Source organism: Danio aesculapii, chromosome 22, assembly GCF_903798145.1.
Source record: "Danio aesculapii chromosome 22, fDanAes4.1, whole genome shotgun sequence".
NCBI classification, from domain to species: domain Eukaryota; kingdom Metazoa; phylum Chordata; class Actinopteri; order Cypriniformes; family Danionidae; genus Danio; species Danio aesculapii.
Genome location: NC_079456.1, coordinates 11,492,896 through 11,515,823, shown reverse-complemented (window position 1 = coordinate 11,515,823; position 22,928 = coordinate 11,492,896). Strand labels below are relative to the sequence as shown.

Here is a 22,928-nt window from a genome sequence, read left to right as displayed (position 1 = left end):
TGTATATATATACATGTATGCATATATATATATATATACACACACACACACACACATATACAATGATGTATATGATGTAGATTTTTGTTTTAAATGGTTATATCAAGATATTGATTTTTTTTTGTTTTCATAAAAATATTTACATCATGTGTGTGTGTGTGTGTGTGTGTGTGTGTGTATAAATATAAATAAATAGATATTTACACACAGGTTTTTTCAGATGACAAACTATAAATGAGTTCCCGTTCATGTGAAAATGATGCACATGTTAAACTAAATACATATTTTTATTATTTAATAATTGCACCTAACAAAACAAGCCATTTTAAAGGGGAAAATAGTTTATTTTTATCTAATTTCAGAAGAATTGACAACAAACAACCAAATATATACATGGGAGCTTCAAAATATGACAAGTTATTGTGTCACTAACAGGTGGCATTTTTATACAGATATTAAAATAATCCTTGTTTAATTTCCTATGACAAGTTTAAATGGTGATGAAAATACTCTTTAATCTGCACTGATATATAGATTCTCCACAAAAAGACGTCTCTCCACTGGATCTACGGCTACGAGCGCAGCATTTCCTCCAGTCTGACGTCACACTCAACAGTCATGCTTCAAACACACTTTCTCGCTCTCGCGCACTGCATTTCACTTTCACTTTCACCCCTCATTGTGTCCACAGTAGGACGAAGGGCTCTTTCACACACTCTTTGGACTCAGACAGTAATAAGCCGCATTTCCTCCTCAATCTCTTTTGTTTGTGAGGTGTAAACAGATTAATTCAGCCAGGCGTGCTGAGGTTCTTCAAAGCCTCTTTCATCTTATCCCGAGCCAGAGTGTATCGGCGTATGATCTGCCGGACGTGATCTTCTTCCTCCCGTTGGAGGATCCGCAGGAAGTTCTGGAGTTCAGGAAAACTGAACGCATCCCACTGCAAGAGGAATAATATCATAAATACACTAAATCTGTGTGTGTGTTTACCTTTAAGACAAGACATTACAGGCAAAACAGTTTTTCATGCATGTATTTGTTTTGAGATTTTGGCCCTTTATAGATTTTTACAGTCTGTTATAATCCAAAATACAGTGCTGTATGGGAGTTTTTGACTCTTTTAAAGCATAAATTACCTTAATATGTTTGTAAATATATATATAAAAAACAGTAAACATGCTTGTATAAACTTACTGAAAAACAAAAGTAAAATCAATAATTCTCCTTTGTAAATGTGCGTTCTGTGTGGGAATATCTGTCTTTGTTTTGGTCTCTATAACCTGCCCACTGCCAGATTACCATGTTATATTTCAGCACCCCAAGTTCCCTTGGTGGAAAACACAGCGGATGTTCAGTCATGAAGGCTGCCTCAATATGACAACCTTTGGAGGACAGTAGCAGTCTCCGAAATGAGAAGCGGATTCAAAATGATAAAAATCCGCATCAGGTGGTTTTTATTTTGCAAATTAAATAAATATTACAAACATAAACATTAGCGGAGGAGTTTATAGTGTAATGCTGTGTTTACATCAAATAGCACCACAACACTTGCTCTAGTTTACACGAGGGATGTTTTCTCCTTCAAGACAATTTTTTGACTTAAACTTGTGCGCTAGGACAATTTACCTTTATTCACACATTTGACTCTGTATGTTTAGTCATGCAAATACTTGCTCCTGTTTTTGTCATCGATCTGGAAACCTGCGTTAGGTCATTGTTGGATATCCAATCATTTGAATTTGGACTCCAATACCACTAGGCCAATCCTACATAATGCACCTTTAAGCGTTTCTATTGCTGAATTTATTCAAATTGTGTCTTTAGATTGAATTTATTTATTCATTTTTCTTTGGCTTAGTCCCTTATTCATCAGGGGTGGCCACAGCGGAATGAACCGCCAACTTATCCAGCATATGTTTTATACAGGACTTTATATTTCAATTATTATAAAGTTGTTTTCAAGTCTCTAGCCTGTTTTTTCTCCTGAGCCTTAAATATCCACTTCAGCAGCACTTTATATTATATAATATACTTGATTATGTACAAAATATTAAATATATATAAATGTATTTATTTTCAGGCTGTATTTTCACAGTATTTTCTGAATTATGGAGTGGTAAAAATCTTTATTATCCAAAAAAAATAAAAATTCAAACAAGAATTCTGATCCTGACTTCATATATTTTTGTGCCAGAACTATATGCAAAGTAGGACATAATTAATAAAACAATGTCTCATTTGCATATTTAAATATAACAGAAATAGAAAACATGTATTATTTTTGTTAGCATTATTGTGATCAATCAACTGGGGAAGTATAGGTATAACTTCATAAATATGAGTTAATTTTACCCTATTAATCTGCATTGGTTTGTTTTGAAAATAATTATTTCCATGTGACAACACAAAGACACTGAGCTCCTGTCAGAAATGGGTTCACTCACATTCACTTCCCCGGTTTCATTCTCTTTAAGCACTAAACTGAGGACTTTCTCGTTGGGTCCAGCACACAGACGCAGGAAAAGTGGACATTCATCATCCGCTAACTTCCTTAAGTACACTGAAACAGAAAGACAACATGAATTGCATTACTTACGATATATACATAATATATTTATATATAATTGATTACTATTCATAATAGGGCTGGGCCGATAAACGCGATTATATCGAATCGCGATAAAATTGATGTCAATAACTATAAGTTCTGGACTTTTTTTTTACTCTATATTGATCTAAGAGCCAATCACACAGCAAAAATGTGCAACAGTCAAAATCTAAAAGTGGGCTAATATTAAAGATGCACCAAATTTTCAGCTACCAAAAATGTATCGGCTGAAAATGTTATGCCGTTTAATGGACCCTCTAATATTTGTGGCTTCAGTCATTGTTAAGATACTCCTCTAAATCTGGAAGCATTAACAACTCATTTCGAAATATATATATCGTTATTGTTCAATACTGAAAATAATTATTTATCGAGCCCTAATTCATAACACCCTCTATGGTATCAATAAGCAACTATTGCAGCTTTAGATAATAACATTGACAACAAATTGGTTTTAAAATATCTTTGTTTTCATTTTAATCATTACATGTTGTTTTTTCATTATTATTATTTATTTATTTTGATTACTGAATTTAACTATTTTAATATATTACATGTAATTAGATTAAGTCTATATATTATATTAAGTCTAACAAAATTTGTAATACTATAGTACCAAAAACTTGAATAATCCTGTCAGGACATTGATGTATAAAGAGAAAATAAAACACAGTATTTAAAAAATATGTATATATTTTCTAACTTGATATTAATTATTAATTTTAGAAATAACTGTTAAATATTTTATATTTTTATTCCAGAATGCATACTTACTTTTATAATTAAATGATTTATTTTATACTACATGTAAAGTCCTGTTTTAAATGCAGAGAATATGTCAAATATTTCTTTCTACATCACAATAAAATAAAATAATCATTCTCCATAAATATACAGTGTTTATGTTACAGATGCAGGAAGTAGTCAATATAAGAGGTTTGAGTAGCTCTCCTCACCTTGATTGTCCCGCTGGCTGCGCTCATACAGGGAGTATTTGGCCGGATTGTCCACCACGGTGAACTTGTTGAGCAGGGCCTGGATGACCTCTCTGGCACGGGTGCTGGAGCTGATGTGCAGGTGCTTGACCGTGTCTCTGGGCAGGTAAAAGGAGGTTCGCTCCTGACAGCCGCCGTCCCATCCTGAACAAGAGGAGGAGATGGAGGAGGAGGAGACGCTGCGGGGAGGGGGAAGAGACACGGGCCGTGCCAGCTTAAACTGCACTTTAATGAAGCCAGTGTATGAGCCATCACGATTCTGCAGACACACAAATACAGTTGAAAAGATGAAAAGAAATCTTAATATGAATTAATATAAATAAATATAATTTTATTGAATGAGAGTGTGGTTTTACAAAAGGCACCACTGACAAACATTTACAAGTATACAAATGTTATTTTATTATTCTTTATTTAATTATAATGCCTACAATTACTAATACATTCATTCATTCATTCATTTTCTTTTTGGCTTTGTCCTTTTATTAATCTGGGGTCGCCACAGCGGAATGAACAACCAACTTATCCAGCACATGTTTTACGCAGCGGATGCCTTTCCAGCTGCAACCCATCATTGGGAAACATCCATACACACTTATTCACTCACTCTCACACACACACACACACTATGGCCAATTTAGTTTCTCCAATGCACCTACATAACATGTCTTTTACTGTGGGAGAAACCAGAGCACCCTGAGGAAATTCACGCAAAAACGGGGATAACATGCAAACTCCACACAGAAATGCCAACTGATCCAGCCCGGGCTCAAACCAGCGACCTTCTTGCTGTGAGGCAAGAGTGCTACCCACTGCGCCACCATGCTGCCCACCCATATAGATATAGGTGCTATTTCATAGCATGTGCTATGAAATAAATGTATTACATTTTATTTTATTTATTTATTAATTTTTTTAAATATATTTTTTAGGGGTTTTCACCTTTATTGACAGGACAGTGGAGATTAACAGACAGGTAAGTATGAGGAGCAGAGAGAGGGGAAGGATTGGCAAAGGACCTTGAGCCGGGAATCGAACTCGGGTCACCGCGAGCACCTGGGTGCTATATGTCGACGCACTAACCACTAGGATATTGGCATAAATTATTTTTTTAAATATTGATATTTGCCAAATTTCATTTGAGCCTGTGTTTTTTTACTTATATTAAAAATATTTATTATTTTTTGTTGGAGAATAGGTTGGAGCAGTAGGTTGGGAATCGCCATTTACTTTAAAATCCCATTTTTCCTGGATTGTGGGAGTGAGGGAGAAAGGGAAGTTTGTTGTCATTTTATTTGGGGTTATTTATTTTAGCAGGTAAGTTAGATGTTATTTCCCCGCAAGTTAGTTGTCTTTTTGTTTATTATTTAGCCCTGGATTTCCTTTCAAAGAGATTCCTCCGAGAACTGTAGTTTGAAAATAAACATTGTTATTCCTTGCTATATACACGTGTTGTGGTTATTGTAAGCTGGGACAGGAGAAGGGGAGAAACCTAAATTGATCATTTCTACATTTAGTTTATACCTTGTTATTGCTCTCACCAACTCTAGACTTGTCGGGACGTTACAACACTTGGTTTAACTATAAATTACACTATATAAATAATATTTAAAATAATCAAAAGAAACAGTTGATAAATATATACTTAAGTATAATTAATATCATATTTGAATTTTTTTTAAAATATACATTCAAATAAATGTCATGTGACAGATGATTTTCCAATTTGAGACCGAGAGTTTTTCTCACCAAAACCATGAAGAGGTCACTGTTGACCTGAGCGTTGTATTCCTTCACTTTCTGCTGTATTTCAGTGACAGACAGATCCTGTTTCCTCCAGTCCACTTCATCCTGCTCATCCTGAGAGACAAAAAAGGAAGTGTGTCATACTTTACGTCACCACAAGAGGGCAGCAAAGAAAGCAAAGAAGAAAACTAAACTCTGATTGTCTGAGGTAACTAAAGATACACATTACACACACACACAACTCAACACGTTGCTGAAAAACCTGAAGACTTAACGTAAACACTGATATTTACAGGTTTTAGTTATTTATACACAGAAATAATATTACATGTAAGGTTTAGAAGCGCTCTGTTTGATAATAACACTTTATATGACTGACTATTTACATTTAGCAGCTAAAGCTAATTGTGTTTGTAGTTTGTATTTAAGAACAATCATGATGTGAGGCATAAAGTGGGCTTCACATAGTCTATGAGATCCAGCTGGATGTCTTTACCCACAATTCATGGAAAAACAACCCTCCCTCATCCAGAAATAGACCACAGGAAGTGGAAACACATACACACACACACACACACACACATGCAACAGATTTCCATTGCACCTCATTAACTCGAAAACTGAAGTATGAATCTTAGTCAAAAATATTACATTTACAGAAAAAGTGGCTTTTACATTCAAGGTCTATAAACTCTCAAGGTTTGTATCACTTTGTACAAGCTTCGGAAAAAAATGCAACATGAAAAACACCATACGGCTTGGTTTGATTTTTTTTATATTTCACAACAGGGTGCATTAGTTAGCAACTTGGTTAATACTCGCCACAACAATGAGCAAGATATTCATTAAACAATGTTTGTTAATTGTTAATCTTTGCTAAATACTGTTAGTTCAGGCTTATTAAATATATTTATAAACCCATTTTTAAATGAATTTTATGTTAAAATTAACATTAACTAACATTAATTAAAGGTATTACTTCATATATATATATATATATATATATATATATATATATATATATATATATATATATATATATATATATATATATATATATATATATATGTGTGTGTGTGTGTGTGTAAATGTTGACTTACTAATAATGGTAATAATATTGTAAATTGTTATCAAAAATGATTGCAGAAGTACTGGTTACTTTAAGTAGTTATTAAATATTAAACATAATACATGAATAATAAATCCTTAAAATGACTCTTTAACTAAATATTAATGAATATTTAAATAAATAATTTACTGTACTCATGCATAATAAATACACAAGATGCTGTTCACTAATAAAAATGTTGGTATATTCCTGTTGTGCTTTATAAAACTATTAGCCAGGGTAATTGTAGTTATTTAGAGCTTAACTATAACCAGAAATCGTAACTGAAATAAAACATGACTTAATATGATTTTGAATTCTCTCTCCATACACACAAACACAAAAATAAAAAATTAAAAAGATAATAAAAACCATCTGTTATGCTAAAACAACACAGCTTATAAATGAATACTTCATTGAAGAATATTCGTACAAATAAAAAGTAAAGCTGGTGCATTCTTATATTTGAATAAAATTCATGAATAGTAATTACGTTCTAGTTAACATCCACGTCTGTAAACTGAATATGAGACTGCGCAAATGCTTGGACTACTCGGTATGACATCATCTGAAGAGGAAACCCCCCTTTACACACACACACACACACGCACACACACACACACACACACACACACACACACGCACACACGCACACGCGCACACGCGCACACACGCACACACACACACGTTTTCTCTCTCTAAAACATTACATTACCAATTACAATAAATATGAAAAGTGTAAAATAAATAAAATATATGAATAGTTTTAAAAGAAAAATATTTTGTTATCATTGTTGTAATAAGATTTGTTTTACTGAAAGTACATGTAAGCATCATTTAAAAATAAACACGCAAGCGCACAAGCATTGTTGCCACGCCGAACCGAGGATTTCCGTTACAGCGGTTTCTCTCTCATGTTTAACAAACTGCACTCTAAAATCGCAAAACTACCTCTAAAACGTCAAAATAGCATACATAAATAGTTAACATAATATGTTGACTGACGGTTAAGCGCTGTCTTACTTTATCTCTGCACTTTCTGCTCTTCCTGAGAGAAGTGCGCGCGGTGTAGAAGAGCTCAAGCTCGTGCTCGTCAGAGTCGCTCTGGCTGCAGTAACCGCTGCTCGCGCTGCTGCCCCACGTCATGTCAAACCACTCGCAGTCCGTCATTTTCACACTGAAACCAAGCGAAACCGAAACCGTACTGGACTTTTCTCTGTTCCGCGGTGTCTGACCGGGATGATGTGGCTCTCTGACGGACCTCGTGCAACCGGGAAGAAACCGTTATTGGGCGTGATTTCAAACCCCACCCTTCCGCTTAAACCTCGCCTCCTCTGGTCGAATTTAGTGCGCAGGCTCCGCCCTCCATTCAGTCCTGACCCCTCCCCCGAGCCCAGCAGAACAATACATGCCATTCATACTAATTTCTGAAACACAATACATGCATATTTAATGTCGCTTTCATTTTTTTGTTGTTGTAAAAATTACAAATTTAATTACATATATGCATAATAGTATAATAATTATAAAATTATTTTAGATGTATTATTATTTACATTTATATATTACTTTATAAATATATATTGTAAATAAATAAATAAATAAATATATATATATATATATATAAAATTATTATTATTAACAAATTATTAATAAAGATAAAATTACAAGTAATGTAGCCTACATAATATTTATTTGGTTTTAAAAAGGTAAAATCTATTGTACATAATAGCAAATAAGAATATCCACGTTAAATTCATTCATAATATTATTTACATTCAATATGATAAAATAAAACATTACAAAAACGTTATTAAAATATACATTTATATAAGATAATTTTACATAGTAATATAAAGTCTATTTTAAAATATCAGTATTCATGTCATAAAAAATATGCGATTACGAATATAAAGCATACATTAATAAAATAGGAATGATTATTTTTTGTTAATAGCTTTAAAAATGTTATGTAATTATGTTTGTATTATATGAATTATACAGTTTTAAAAAACATTATTTGTACATAAAGTGTAATCACTGTGTTATTACACTTGTCATTATATTGTAGTCACATTGCAAAATATTAACTGTATGTCTAAGTTATATTAGGCATAAATTTGTCATTATTACAAAATTGCCAAACAAAAACAAATTATATATGAATTAAAATACAAATACGTTACAATACAAAAGCGGTTCCCTGCAGTGCACAAAGGACTTTAGCGTCTCAGGAGATTATATACATATATAAAGGTTTCATATGGGCTGCGCTAGGCAACATCATGTGTGTATTTAAAAGGATTAGACGTATCAGAAAGGCCCACGCGTACATGTGAAATTACCAGATTGAGAGTTTAAGATGATTTGCACATTTGTAATTAAGTAAAAGCTCCATTATGAAGGGCCATTGACTTGTGATTAGTTCATTTAGCCATCTGTCAGCCTGTCCACCTCCCCCAGATCACTTTCACTTGATCAAACCCTCACTAGCTCACTTACAGGGAAATCAATGGCAGATCCTCTTTCATTATACGCTTGGATAACTGCTGTTTATACACTATAATAAACAATCCATGCAACTCCCAATATATGAATTATTTCAAAGTGTGATTTTATTTTAATGTTTATTTTAACATTTTTAGGCTTAAATTAAAAAGTGAGCAGCTGTTTTATTGTGTGGTTGCCAGGCAACCTCTCCTCCGTGGCGCTGTCGTAAATTGTGAACGGTAATAAAATCAGTGTTGGTGGCATATGGCTGCTGAACTGAATGCATGTGCACACTTACAACCTCCTCTCTGATTAACATTATGGGTATCTGTCCTTTCTAGTACTTGTTTTCTCACCACATTGGTGTCTGTCTCGATGGTGTCCTCGCTGTAGTTCGATTGTTCGCAGATTGTGTCAGTGTTGGAGCTGCAGTCCAGCTGAATAAAGGGTTGACAGCGGTAGTGACAAGTGTAGTTACAGTCTGAGGAGACACAAAGCAAAAGCACAGGAACACTGTTCAAGACAGTTCCTTATTTTTACAGATGGAGATCAAAAGTCTGTTGTTGGGTCACAAATTGAGTGTATGACAGAGACCAGGGCACAATGTATGAATATACAGCGCCACCTGCTGGTGATAAGGAATAATCATGGGTTCTGTTTGTCTCAGGTCTGATAATCTAGAGCATTTTAAAGGCACAGTGTGTAATTTTCAGCGCTAGAGAGTGTGGATTCATGGGAGTTGTGGTCTTCAGCTGCATATTGTGTGTGAGCGTTGCTGTTGATATTGCTATAATTGTATTATTAGCAGAATCTGCAAAATAGTAAGGAATAAACAGACAGAGAGCACTTGTTCTGTCCTTGATAGAGAGTGAAAGGTGTACCATCTCCATAGTCATCTTGACCAGTGGTCCCCAACCCCAACGATTGACAATTTTACCTCTTACCGGGGGATAGGGGGGTTCATAGGTTGCTAGGTGACCAACAATCGTTTTCTCAGAGGATGATATTGCAGCAACTCTGATACAAGTTTTATTACAAAAGTAAAATTACAAAGCGCTGCGGTGTTTGGGTGTTCTGTGTTTGTCCGAGATAATTAGTCTACTGAAATGTGTATATTCCATACAAAGTATGAAGCTGATTGGTCAGTTCTTGTCTCATGACTCGCGATACGCTGACGGCATTCATTCAACTGGGTGCGTCTGAAAGGCGCGAGCGCATCACGCTACGCACCTCTATTAAAAAATGCCGCCATTATTTGCGATTTCCAGCAGTTGATCTTCTTGCACAGACATGCTGGATTCACCTGATTTGTTGACAAATGGGTTGACGATCTATTCCCTGGCAGCCCACATGTCCTTCACTGGGCCTTTTCCCCTAAGCAAAGACACTTTCCAAAGACGTCTGTTTCTTACTCATTTTGCTGCTTGTGGGTTAAGTTTTGGCACTTAAGTGACTGAGATGTAACTGAGAGAATACAGTCAGTTTTCAAAATAAAAGATTTTCAATATAAAAGACCATTCAGACTCAGATAATAAATAAAACTAAAATAATTAATGATTTCTTGTGCGGCCCGGTACCAATTGATCCACGGACTGGTACCGAAGGTTGAGGACCACTGATCTTGACAACACAAACACTGATGTCACCTCAATGGAAGCCTCACCTCTGCTTTCATTCAATTGGACAATATAAAAAGACGTGACTGACGTAGCATGATTTTTTTGCTCAGATTTCACTTTTTTTCAATTGCAGGCGCACAGATAGCACCAGCAAAAAAGCAAGGCATAGCAGGCGGTTAAAACGGGAGGTGTGGTTTTTGGATAATTTAATGAAAAAAAGTCATACTGTGCATTTAATACAAGCCTTGATGAAGTTGTTGAGGTAGCCTTGGTCGTTGATATGGCCTTATAGGCTGTTTTAGGGAATTCTTGGTAGTTGCCAAGCTTGCAGTTTAAAGGTAGTCCTGTGGTTGTGTACTTGATGATTGTTAAGGTGTTCTTGATCATTATGAAGGCCAGACAGATTTCACAGACTGTTTTTGCAATTTCTGCACAGAATAAAAAAGTTGTGGATTTAGGTGGAATGATTTTGAGAGTATAGTGACTAAAACTATAGAGAAATAAAAAATAATAACCATTTGCTTGGTAAACAAAGTCTCTCATAAAATATCTACTAAAAGACAGAAAATATTACTTCACAAACTGCATTGTACATAAATCATCTAAACATCTGTGCATTATTTAATAACGTTACAGAAATTAATATAAAAACTGAACGAATACATATTTACACACATTTACATAAGTAAATAAATAGACTGAATAGATAAATGACAGGCTAAAGAAATCTGCAGAGATCTGTAGGTGCAGACTCTGTCTGGGTTCTATGTGGTAACTATTCTATATGGTTGTAAAGGTGTCCTTGTTGCTGCTAAGCATTTATTTAATTAGTTATGAGGTCGTGCGTTTAGTTTTTTTTTTCTGTTTGCTCTTCTCATTCTATCCTATTTATAGTATTTATTTATATTTTGTTATTATTTATTTGCTATGCTTTTATGAATAACTGCGCACAAAGTTCAACGATTGATTCAAATTTCTCTACAAACAACCAGTATTTACAACACACACCCACACAATCTCCCCTCAACACACGGCGCAGTGTAAACATCCTCTCTCTGATCTGCTTGTGGTCTCTGAGGGCCGGCTGGTCTTGACAGACTCATATAGACCCAAATAGGTATAGCTGCAGCCTGGAGACCTCTAAGTGGGAGGGATTTATACTACAAGTAGGCTGGGTTTCAAATTGGTGTAGGTGTAGTAGACGTTAATAAAACATAACAGGTTACTGTGAGGTTGGGTTTAGGGTTGGGGTAGGTGTAGTAGACATTCATAAAACACAACAGGTTACTGTGAGGTTGGGTTTAGGGTTGCTGTAGGTGTAGTAGATGTTAATAAAACACAACAGGTTACTGTAAGGTTGGGTTTAGGGATGGTGTAGGTGCAGTAAACATTAATAAAACACAACAGGTTACTGTGAGGTTGGGTTTCGAGTTGGTGTAGGTGCAGTAGACATTAATAAAACACAACAGATTACTGTGAGGTTGGGTTTAGGGTTGGGGTAGGTGTAGTAGATGTTAATAAAACACAACAGGTTACTGTGAGGTTGGGTTTAGGGTTGGTGAAGGTGTAGTAGACGTTAATAAAACACAACAGATTACTGTGAGGTTGGGTTTAGGGATGGTGTAGGTGCAGTAGACATTGATAAAACACAACAGGTTACTGTAAGGTTGGGTTTAGGGATGGTGTAGGTGCAGTAAACATTAATAAAACACAACAGGTTACTGTGAGGTTGGGTTTAGGGATGGTGTAGGTGCAGTAAACATTAATAAAACACAACAGGTTACTGTGAGGTTGGGTTTAGGGATGGTGTAGGTGCAGTAGACATTAATAAAACACAACAGATTACTGTGAGGTTGGGTTTAGGGATGGTGTAGGTGCAGTAGACATTGATAAAACACAACAGGTTACTGTGAGGTTGGGTTTAGGGATGGTGTAGGTGCAGTAGACATTAATAAAACACAACAGATTACTGTGAGGTTGGGTTTAGGGATGGTGTAGGTGCAGTAGACATTAATAAAACACAACAGGTTACTGTGAGGTTGGGTTTAGGGATGGTGTAGGTGCAGTAGACATTAATAAAACACAACAGGTTACTGTGAGGTTGGGTTTAGGGTTGAGGTAGGTGTAGACATTTATAAAACAATAGTTTGGACTATTAAATAATAGAAAACTCCATGTGGTTTATACAGCTCACTTGGAACTGACTCTAATCTCAGTTTATAACCTTCTCATCTAGAAAGACTCTGAATGATGGGGGGACTCACGTGTGCAGCGGAGGCTCTGTCTGTACAGGCCCCAGATGAACTCTCCACACAGGTCGCACCAGCTCAGCTGTGTCTGGCTGCAGGGCTGGAAGTCGTGGCCTCGTCCCGGTTTACATGTCAGCCAGTCAGGGTCCTCCAGGCGCACACGCTCCCCCACCATGCGCACCACCTTCCCTCTGCTCCACCTGTCCAGAGTGGGCACTGTGGCAGGTGGAGGGACACTAGGTGGCGCCAGCTCAATACGGTCATTTGGAGTCAAGTCCTGCAACTCGATGAGCTCACATTTTGCCATTTTGGGACTGTGGGAGGCTGAACTGCATGGCTCAGTGAATCATGGTTAGGGTTGGAGATGATTTATGACTGTGGAGTGTTTTAAAGCAACCCTGTTTACTCTAAAGCAGGCTGATAAATTTAGCGTCTTGTTCTGATGTGTTTGCATATCCACAAACATGGATCACTGTGTGGATCTGACAGTCTTCATATGATTTTTTTATTGCTTCAAGAGTTTCCTCCTTGAGTCAGTTTTCAGCAGCATCTGGGTCAATCTGAGAAAAATCAGAGATTACATTAGATTATACTGTGTTCTGTATGATTACAACAAATGTGTAAAGTTATAATCTTTCTGATCTTCAGCAGATTACAATAATGCAGTTTACTACTATATTTTAAAATTATTTTATATTTATAATAAATATAATATTTATTATTATTATTATTATATATATATTTTTTTCTATTTTACCAGAACAGAGACCCTTGAAATTTGTAGAGCAGGATGAAATATTTAGCCTGTACAAGGTAAACTCTTCTTCAAACATCCAGAACAAAGTCCACAGACTACAGAATCTATGGAGATTTAACATTCCAGTATGCTTGTGCAAACTGATCTGTCCTTCACAACAGCATCTATATGGAGGCTGATCAGTATGCGTGAGAAGCAAAATTCACTCAAGGGTGTTGTGGGCCGTTTCTGTTGTAGGGCACCTCTTTTGGCCACTGTCCTAATCCTGAGAAACCCAAAGGCCCAAACATGCCAGAATAGAAAAAAGATGTAAACTGGGTCACATAAACACAGCAAATAAATCACACACATAATACATAAAATATACAGATAAACACAGTGAAAACCAGAAACTGAACAGAATTTACCTCTTTAAGATTAATTGTTTATCATAACGCTTCATTTGGAAGTGATAAATGAATTAACGTCAATGCAGAACAGAATGGAATAGAGTAGAATAAAATAACAATAGAAGAGAACAGAATAAAATAAATAATTTAAATAATAAATAATTATTAATAGATTCACAAACATATGTTGCCAATAAATATATGCATATTCAAATATGTAAATGCATACCTAATAAATAGATTCATAAATTAATTATGTGCTTAATTTAATGTTATATTAAATAATTAACAATAGACCTATATTATTAGGTCTAGATGTTAAAGCACACGGAACATCACTGCATAAACAATCATAACAACAAAATAATACACACAAAATGATATAAATGTAACAAAAATAAAATAATTAAATTATATTTTAACAACAAAAAATGCATAAATAAAAACATTGATGTACAAAATGTAGTTTTGATTGTGTAAAACAAAGAATAAACATTTATAAGAGAATGGAATGATCATAGACATTGAATAACTACAGTAGCAAATGAAATATAAAACGTCACAAGCTTTAGAAAGTAGTTTTGTCGGATGAAGTCAGATCATAGTTTTACTTAGGAATGTCTTAGTATAGATGATTAGGAAAACCAACCTACCTTAAACCCAAACAAGCCACTTTCAGTCTTCAGTTGAGCCTCGATTGACAGTAAACGCGTCCGTTCCCTCAAATCCGCTCAAATTAAGCGTAATCTGCGCGCGCGACGCGTGTTTGTGAGGCGATAACATGGGGGATTGCGCAAAAAATGCCCAAACATTTTCCATTACACTCAAAACTAAACTGAAAACAGTCCTCCGCTGGCAGAAAGATGAATTCAACAAGCGTTCGGTATTCAGTGGGCTTCATTCGCGTTGTCGCTGGTCGAAACCGGCTCGGTTCGTTTCTTCTCCGAACGCGCACCTTGTCCGCTAGTAGCGCGCGTTCATGCGCATGCGCAGAAGACTCAGATTAACGCTTAATCCGGCGCGATCTGTCCTACTTTAAGGAGCGAACGGAGAGCAGACTTCATTTCCTGAGCATGTGGTGGACCCCCGGGTTTTATACTCTCAATCCCCGCCTGTGGGTCTATTTACAATGACCTGTTTAAAATCAAACTCATTCTTAAAGGGGCAGTTCACACATAACTGAAAATCATCATTTACTCACCACTTACTTGTTCCAAACCTTTATGAGTTTTCTCCGTTGAAGACAAAAGATGTTGAAGAAAGCTGAAAACCTGTAACCATTGACTTTCATAGTATTCGCTTTTCCATATGCAAGTCGAGATATCTTTTGTGTGCAACATAAGAATTAAATTTACAAAGGTTCAGGACCACTTGAGGAACAGTACATTTTCATATTTGGGTAAAACATCATTTTAATGTGAACGCATACGCATCGTTACCTCTGTGCAGGGGCGAATTTAACTAATAAGAGAGGTAAGTGGCTATTCAGGGCCCCAGGAAATCTGGGAGCCTGCAGTTAATATCTAAAAGTATAAATTATACCTATAAACTATATATAACATCGTTTTCTACCATATTTTGTATACAATCAAATACATTATCAAATATTCTACCATATTTAACATACAATCAAATAGGCGACGCAGTGGCGCAGTAGGTAGTGCTGTTGCCTCACAGCAAGAAGTTCGCTGGTTTGAGCCTCGGCTGGGTCAGTTGGCGTTTCTGTGTGGAGTTTGCATGTTCTCCCTGCGTTCGCGTGGATTTCCTCCGGGTGCTCCGGTTTCCCCCACAGTCTAAAGACATGCGGTACAGGTGAATTGGGTAGGCTGAATTGTCCGTAGTGTATGAGTGTGTGTGGATGTTTCCCAGAGATGGGTTGTGGCTGGAAGGGCATCCGCTGCGTAAAAACGTGCTGGATAAGTTGGCGGTTCATTCAGCTGTGGCGACCCCGGATTAGTAAAGGGACTAAGCCGAAAAGAAAATGAATGAATGAATGAATACAATCAAACATAACATTATTATAGTAATGTTATGAAATAATAATAATATTAAAAAATTAAATATCCATCATGGAGCAGTCAAATTTATTTTAAAAAATTAAATATGTATATATATATATATATATATATATATATATATATATATATATATATATATATATATATATATATATATATATATATATATATATATATAATTTTTTGTTGTAAATTAATTTTTTAGAAAACTAATCATTTAAAATGTTGAAATTACGTTCATTTAAAATGTCGAAAAGAAGATTGAGTGTTATGAATATTGTAAAAAATAATGCATTAGTGTTGGAATTTGTTTAAAAAAAATCACAACATGGTAGATCAGTTACCATTTACCAAATGACTACACAGAAACCCAGTGCACCTACTTGCTTAAGAGTTGGCAGAAGTCCATGAGCTTGCTTGACACTATACTGTATTTCTGTTTTCTGATAGCGGATGTCTTGTATGGTCAGGAAGGGAGGTCTGGGAGCCCCACAGAAGGAGATAAGATGGTTTGTGTCCTCTGTTCGCGCTGGACGAGTGCCAGCGGGTCACAGGACAGAGACAGAGAGCAGTAATTGGTTGTGAATGTCTGGTTTTGTTACGGTCATTGGATTCCCCAATTAACTGAGTCATTTCATGACATTTCCCTCAACAAACCCTGCTGTTCTCCCTGATATATGACTGTCACTATATTAGGGGCAAATCTAGAGCCACAACTTTGATTGTGGACAATGTTTGTTGACTTTATTCAAGAATATAAACTGTCTGAGCAGCTTATGCTTGGGTCAATGACAAGATAAGTTAGAGGAGATATAATTATTTCATTAAAATATATTGGGTCGCAGAATTTTTTATCAATATCACAAAATCATGTGTAATTATCACGTAACAACTAAATTACCTTACTTTAACTTTTACCATAGATCATTTCAATGTGGTCTTGTCATTGGCCCATGAATATTTCCTGCTTGTTATCAAACTATTTAACAGTAACAAGAGGTAATTCAATCATAACTTAATGTTAATACAGCTACAATACCATTATTTATCAATATGTAGCTCTTTTTGGATTCTCGAAAACCATTCATTCATTAATTTTCTTTTTGGCTTAGTCCCTTTATTAATCCGGGGTCGCCACAGCGAAATGAACCGCCAATTTATCCAGCATATGTTTTATGCATTCACACACATACACTACGAACAATTTAGTTTACAACAAACTACACACAGAAACGCCAACTGACCCAGCTGGGGCTCGAACCAGCGACTGAGGCGATTGCGCTACCCACTGCGCCACCGTGCTTCTCTCGAAAACTATAGAAATTAAAATCGTAAAACAGGAAATACGTTGGGACCATTGTTTTTGTTTACATACCTCGTAATGGTTTATACAGAATCCTTATTTTAAGGTTTATATCTATTTTATAAGGATAAACTACTGTAATCAAAATTAATAAATATTTATGATATCAATTTTATATCAGTAATAAAAATGTAAATATAACATGAAAACAACAACAACATACTTTTATGTATACAGGAAATACTACTGTACAAAATACACATTTTATAGATAAAACTGACATCTGGATTTTAGCAGACAAAAACCAACAATAAAAAGAAAAAAAATGTTTCTAATAAAACCAATGAATGAATGAAAAAAATAAATAAATAAATTGTATTGTCATCCCTGCAGGTCAAAATATGGAATCACATGAATGTAAACATAAAATCCCACGTCAGCATGAGCACAGTGGTTTCTTAAACAGAGCAATCTGTAAGAAATTACAATTATTGCCAAAATAAAAGTAATCGCTATTGCGTGCCAATGTTATTTTATAATGACTAAAAATATATATTTTTTTATAAATTTGCAACTTACGAAACAAATAAATTATTTTATAGTAATCGTGTTATATAATTGACTAATTAAAACACGTCATGTTTACTTTATTTCCAACATAAAAGTTTTGTTAAATCCAAAATAAAAAAAGACTTTTATCTTGACAAGCTGATTTGTAACCGGAAACTTTGAATGAACCACCCCTAGCTGAGCTGCGCAAATGGACCTGCGACGTAGTTTAGTGTTGCTGATCTGACTATATATATGTATAAAAACAGACTGTATTTATTGAGAGCCAGTGGAAATATGTCGGTCCATCACGACTCGGAACCCAAACTGTACCGCTACAGCAGGACTGTGTGTGGGATCTTCACGCATGTGCTGTGCGCGCTGTTCACCGGCTTCATCACTGCTCTCGCCAGACCCGCGTCCAGTGAGTTTACGATAAAACCGTTTACTATATTATCCTATAAAACAACACTGCGTTTACTGTGGTGCACCTGTTCATGTTTTATGATGTTATATGAATAAACTATTAACCAGTACTGTACTCAAATGTTTTTTATTATTTGTAATAAACTTCGACATGTCAAAAATATGTTAATATGATGATGAAAAAAATTATATATGTGTTTGTGTGTAAAACTTTAATGTTTTTAAACAAAGATTTTGTAGATGTTTATTTGTGATCAGAATATTTATATTTTACAATTTTTTTAACAAAAGTGGTAATTTTAACAAATACATTTATTAACAAATATAACAGTGTACTTTTATTACATTTTACTTAACAACAAAATCTAAAATATACATATAACATTGTTATTTAAAAAAAGCGTTCAGATATATTTTACATTGGCCTACGTAAAACACAATAAAATTGTATTAACAATTATTTTAAACTAAAATAATAATTATTAATAAAGTTAAATTTAAATATTAAAATATGAGTGTTTACTTATTAACAACAAATTAATGTGACACTGACTGGCCTATAAAATCAGTCAAAGGGTCAATTTTTGGAAATAAACAGCTGAATATCTTCTGATCGATGGCTTTCCAATGATGCATGTTTTGTAATGGTCGAGAGATGCAACTATTGAAAATTTGACTGTTTAAAATGTTGAGTAAAGTTGTCCGAATTAAGTTTTTAGCTATGCTCACGATCGACTAATCACAGTAGAGTTTTACATTTACAGTAGGTAAATTTACAAAATGTCTAAGTAACATGGTTTCCGATAATTTTGACTATTTTTGGCTATTGCCAAACTGGTTTTGTGGTCCAGGGTCAAGTATTTATTTTTATATGATTAAAATTTTTGCAATATATTTAAATAATATAAAACAACATCATATTTATTTTAATAGTTACAATTTATTGTAATGTTCTTACCCATATATATTTAAAAATGTATGGTGTTTTTCCACAGGTCTTTTTTCATGGCATCCATTCTTGATGACTCTTTCTGTGAGTACAGGAAACTTCATATACTCCTTTATTTTTAATTAGTTTAAACACTTATATGCTTCCCAACTGAATAATTTATCAAGTGATTTTCTCACCCTTTTCAGTTCTCCTTCTTGATGACCGAAGCCATCCTGCTCTTCAACCCTCACTCATCTCCCGTCAGCAAGTTAAAACACAAAACTAAAGGCCGCCTGCACTGGATTCTACAATGTTTGTGTGTTTTCTGCGCCATTTTGGGCCTTTTCGCCATATTTTACAACAAAAGCCTCAACGACAAGCCGCACTTCACGTCCTGGCACGGTTTAATCGGTGTAGTAACGGTCGCGGTCGTCGTGTTTCAGGCGGTCGCTGGACTTCCGCTTCTGTATCCCAAACTAGCCAAAAACTGGACTCTGGCTAAACTGAAGCGATATCACGCCACCTCAGGTTTACTCACCTACCTGCTGGGCAGTTTCAGCCTGTTTCTTGGGCTGTGTTCGTCGTGGTTTAGCAGTGTTGTGAGCGGGTATGTGTGGTATCTGGCTGTTCTCTGTCCGGTTGTTTGCGCGCTGGTCGTTATGAGTCAAGTAACGAACGCTTATATGGCGCGAAAACGGATGAAGTATTAAAAGAGACGGTTAAAACGACAAAGAAACTCATTTAGAGCTTTTATTACTTATATATGTTGTTATATTTTGTAAAATTGTTGGCATTAATTAAAATTTTTATTTTGTCAACTCCAGCCCGTCAGGTTCATTTAACTAAAATTTAAGAATACAGTATTTGGTGGTATAATCTTGTCTCGCCAATCACAGCAGTTACAGATTCTGACCAAAGCTTTTATGGGGATAAAAGCTCTAAATGAGAACATTTCTTTTGTTATTTTGAAGAAACATTATTCGAACTTTACAATATACATTTTAACAAAATTCAACGAATGCAGTTCATTTGGCCAGATTCATTTGGTAATGACAGAGATTGTCAACTTTAATAGCCGTGTCAGATTTGCAAGTTAAAGTTTTTTACAAAATAATTGGACTTTGTCAGTTTAATGATGAAGATATGCTTTGCAAATAGTGTTAAAGTCTTTGCAAATACTTTACCTAAAAACTAAATTGTGTATTTTTACAAGTTTTATATAAAGTGCATTTTAGCAGCATTGAAGGTATATTCTGTCCAAATGTCTTTAGTGATGACTGAATGGAACAATATTTCTATTACAATGATCAGTTAAGTTATTTGTTGATGATTGTGCACAAAACATTACTTTATGCAATTGCCACGCTGCCTATTTTAAATAATAAATGCAGTTTATAATAAAACAGTTCGTTTTTTTTTTTTTTTACAAAAAATATACATGTATTTGAAGTATTTTTTTTCTCAATAACAATTTGTTTTAATAGAAATGTATTTTTTTAAATACAGCACATTATATGATAATGTTACAAGAAAACTTAAATATAATAAAAATATATTATGTTTATAAGTTGTATGCAAATAATCAGGCTATCTTCCGTCCATTCCATATCTGTTTTCAAACAAAAAAAAAAAGGCTTTTTTTTTGTACAAAAACAAACAAAAAAAACCCTAGATTTTGGCTCGGTTTTTCGTTTTTTGGTTTAGGGTAGTAAAATGGATTTTAAAATGGACTTTAAAATTCATTATACACATGTAGGCAGTCCTGAAACGCCCTTTATTCCTCTGGTCAACTAAATCTGAGCTCGTGACGTTGCCCTCAAAATAGTAACCCTCTAGATCAGCACCCAGGCTTTTAATTATTATTATTTAATTATATATAAACTAAGTTTACATATTCTATCATTTGATCAGTTAGCAGGCTTGCATTAATTGCATATGCCTAAATTAAATAAAAACGTAAATGAGCAGTATTATTACACATTTGTCATTAAAATAAAGTCACAGTTTGCTGCCAAACGTCTTCCCTGCTGTGCACCTGATGCTAAGCAAAGATAGCCATTTCCAACCAGAACCTGGTTTGCATGATTGTTTCCGATCAAGGCCTTTATAATAATAATAATATAAAGGCACTAAGTCGATAATAAAATGAATGAATAATAATAATAATAATATGCCTATAGTTCACGGCCAAACTTCTTGCAGCTGCGCACCTGATGCTGAGCAAAGATAGCCATTTCCGAGCAGCACCTGGTTTGCATGATTGTTTCAGAGCTATTGTAGCCCTTATTAATAATAATTATAATTAATATTGTTTATTTAGTGTTTTTTTATTTAATAGTTGTTAGCTGGACCAGAATAAGAACACATTGGGCCCTGGGGCTATAACAAAGTGTACCATTTATTTAATTATATATATATATATATATATATATATATATATATATATATATATATATATATATATATATATATATATACATATATAGGTGAATTACCAACCGACATCACACATGACGTCACACGGGTTCAACCGCGCATAACGGTTGCAAAAAAAGACCGGTTGCAACAGCAAACATGTCGTGTTGTGCGGTAGGATGCCAAAATTTTATTGTACATCTCACTGCTTTTAATGCCAACCACAGACGTCTTTGGCTAACAGCCATCAGAAGAGCTGAATGGAGAAGGACCTAATTAAAAATACTCGACTCTGCAGTTCTCAGTTTAAATCAGGTAAGTTCACTCTATGCTGAATCATACACATTACTCATTTTTGATCGCAGCAATGATTTCAGCGAAAACAGGTAAATATGGTTAATTAAACTGCGGACACCTGAACCTCGGTTTTAGCACTACATAGTTTTGAATCTGGTAATCATGCTAAATTATATCCTGCACATGACCACACAGAACAAAATTGTAGGCATCCAAAGACTTGTAGGACTTGTAAGACTTCTCTCCTGTAAAAAAATCACTTGGAGTTTCAATGAGATAGTTGTATATTTCGGGCTGGATGCTTGGCCCTTTCGTCTTATTCAATGTTATCAATGAGCTATCGAAAATGGACCTGTTGAACGCCGCTCACTTTAACGTTAATTTGGTGAATAACTGTGCTTATCACTGGGTGACCAGCTGTTTTAATACGCTGAAAGCATGATGTAAATAATATATATATAATGTATATATATATATAATGTGTAATCAATATATCTTATCTCTAATACAACAACGAACTCTGTACCGCATCGGAAGTCATTCGCTCACTGTAAATGATAATAATGTATTTTGAGGGTGACATCATGAGCTCAGATTTGGTTGACCAATCAGAGAAAAAGGGGCATTTCAGCACTGCCTACATGTGTATAATGAATCATTTTAAAACCATTTTTCTACCCTAAACCAAAAAACGAAAATCAAGCCAAATCTAGTTTTTCCCGTTTTTTTTTTTTTGTGAGTTTTCTAAGTTTTCCGTGGACATGGAGTGCACTGAAGATCCCTTATTTAACTTCCCACAATTTTTCTGTTTAGTTCAATTAAACATTTTACATTTAAGATATGCATACTGCTATTTGTCTTTAAAAAGAAAACATTTAATGTGCATAAATAATATATTATTGATTCTTGGATAATTTATATTAAATGGCAACCATTATCCATAATAAATTTAGAAATATGGTCTATTAACACTCTCTCTCATATTATATATATATATATATATATATATATATATATATATATATATA

The 22,928-nt window shown here is 34.6% G+C and overlaps 2 protein-coding genes across 4 annotated transcripts; one reads left to right on the top strand and one right to left on the bottom strand.

Annotated features, from left to right (window-relative positions):
- Nucleotides 1–315: 315 nt before the first annotated feature.
- rassf1 (Ras association domain family member 1) lies at nt 316–15,038 on the bottom strand. Of its 3 annotated transcripts, XM_056448234.1 has the most exons (8): nt 14,615–15,038; nt 13,573–13,837; nt 12,831–13,375; nt 9,304–9,428; nt 5,353–5,463; nt 3,565–3,862; nt 2,445–2,560; nt 316–940 (listed from the first exon to the last, which is right to left on the bottom strand). In XM_056448234.1, the coding sequence occupies exons 3-8, from the start codon at nt 13,120–13,122 to the stop codon at nt 791–793; spliced, it is 1,092 nt and encodes a 363-aa protein (XP_056304209.1). In that variant the 5' UTR covers nt 13,123–13,375; nt 13,573–13,837; nt 14,615–15,038; the 3' UTR covers nt 316–790. The 3 variants fall into 3 exon arrangements, with proteins under 3 accessions (XP_056304209.1, XP_056304208.1, XP_056304210.1); XM_056448233.1 differs by lacking the exon at nt 13,573–13,837; XM_056448235.1 differs by lacking the exons at nt 9,304–9,428; nt 12,831–13,375; nt 13,573–13,837; nt 14,615–15,038 and adding an exon at nt 7,481–7,752 and having other exon boundaries at nt 318–940.
- A 2,970-nt stretch (nt 15,039–18,008) lies between these two features.
- LOC130216033 (transmembrane reductase CYB561D2) lies at nt 18,009–20,573 on the top strand. Its single transcript, XM_056447928.1, has 3 exons — nt 18,009–18,255; nt 19,253–19,290; nt 19,395–20,573. Exons 1-3 carry the CDS (start codon nt 18,087–18,089, stop codon nt 19,896–19,898), a joined length of 711 nt encoding a protein of 236 aa, XP_056303903.1. The 5' UTR covers nt 18,009–18,086; the 3' UTR covers nt 19,899–20,573.
- The last annotated feature ends 2,355 nt before the right edge of the window (nt 20,574–22,928 follow it).

Excerpts from the sequence above, each read along its gene's own strand:
- rassf1 (XM_056448234.1), bottom strand. The coding sequence starts at position 13,122 with ATGGCAAAATGTGAGCTCATCGAGTTGCAGGACTTGACTCCAAATGAC. Across the intron at positions 2,561-3,564 it reads CAGCCAGCGGGACAATCAAG|TGTACTTAAGGAAGTTAGCG; the intron begins GTGAGGAGAGCT and ends TTTCTGTTTCAG. Across the intron at positions 941-2,444 it reads ATGAAACCGGGGAAGTGAAT|TGGGATGCGTTCAGTTTTCC; the intron begins GTGAGTGAACCC and ends TTCCTCTTGCAG.
- LOC130216033 (XM_056447928.1), top strand. The coding sequence starts at position 18,087 with ATGTATAAAAACAGACTGTATTTATTGAGAGCCAGTGGAAATATGTCG. Across the intron at positions 18,256-19,252 it reads TCTCGCCAGACCCGCGTCCA|GTCTTTTTTCATGGCATCCA; the intron begins GTGAGTTTACGA and ends GTTTTTCCACAG. Across the intron at positions 19,291-19,394 it reads CATTCTTGATGACTCTTTCT|TTCTCCTTCTTGATGACCGA; the intron begins GTGAGTACAGGA and ends CACCCTTTTCAG.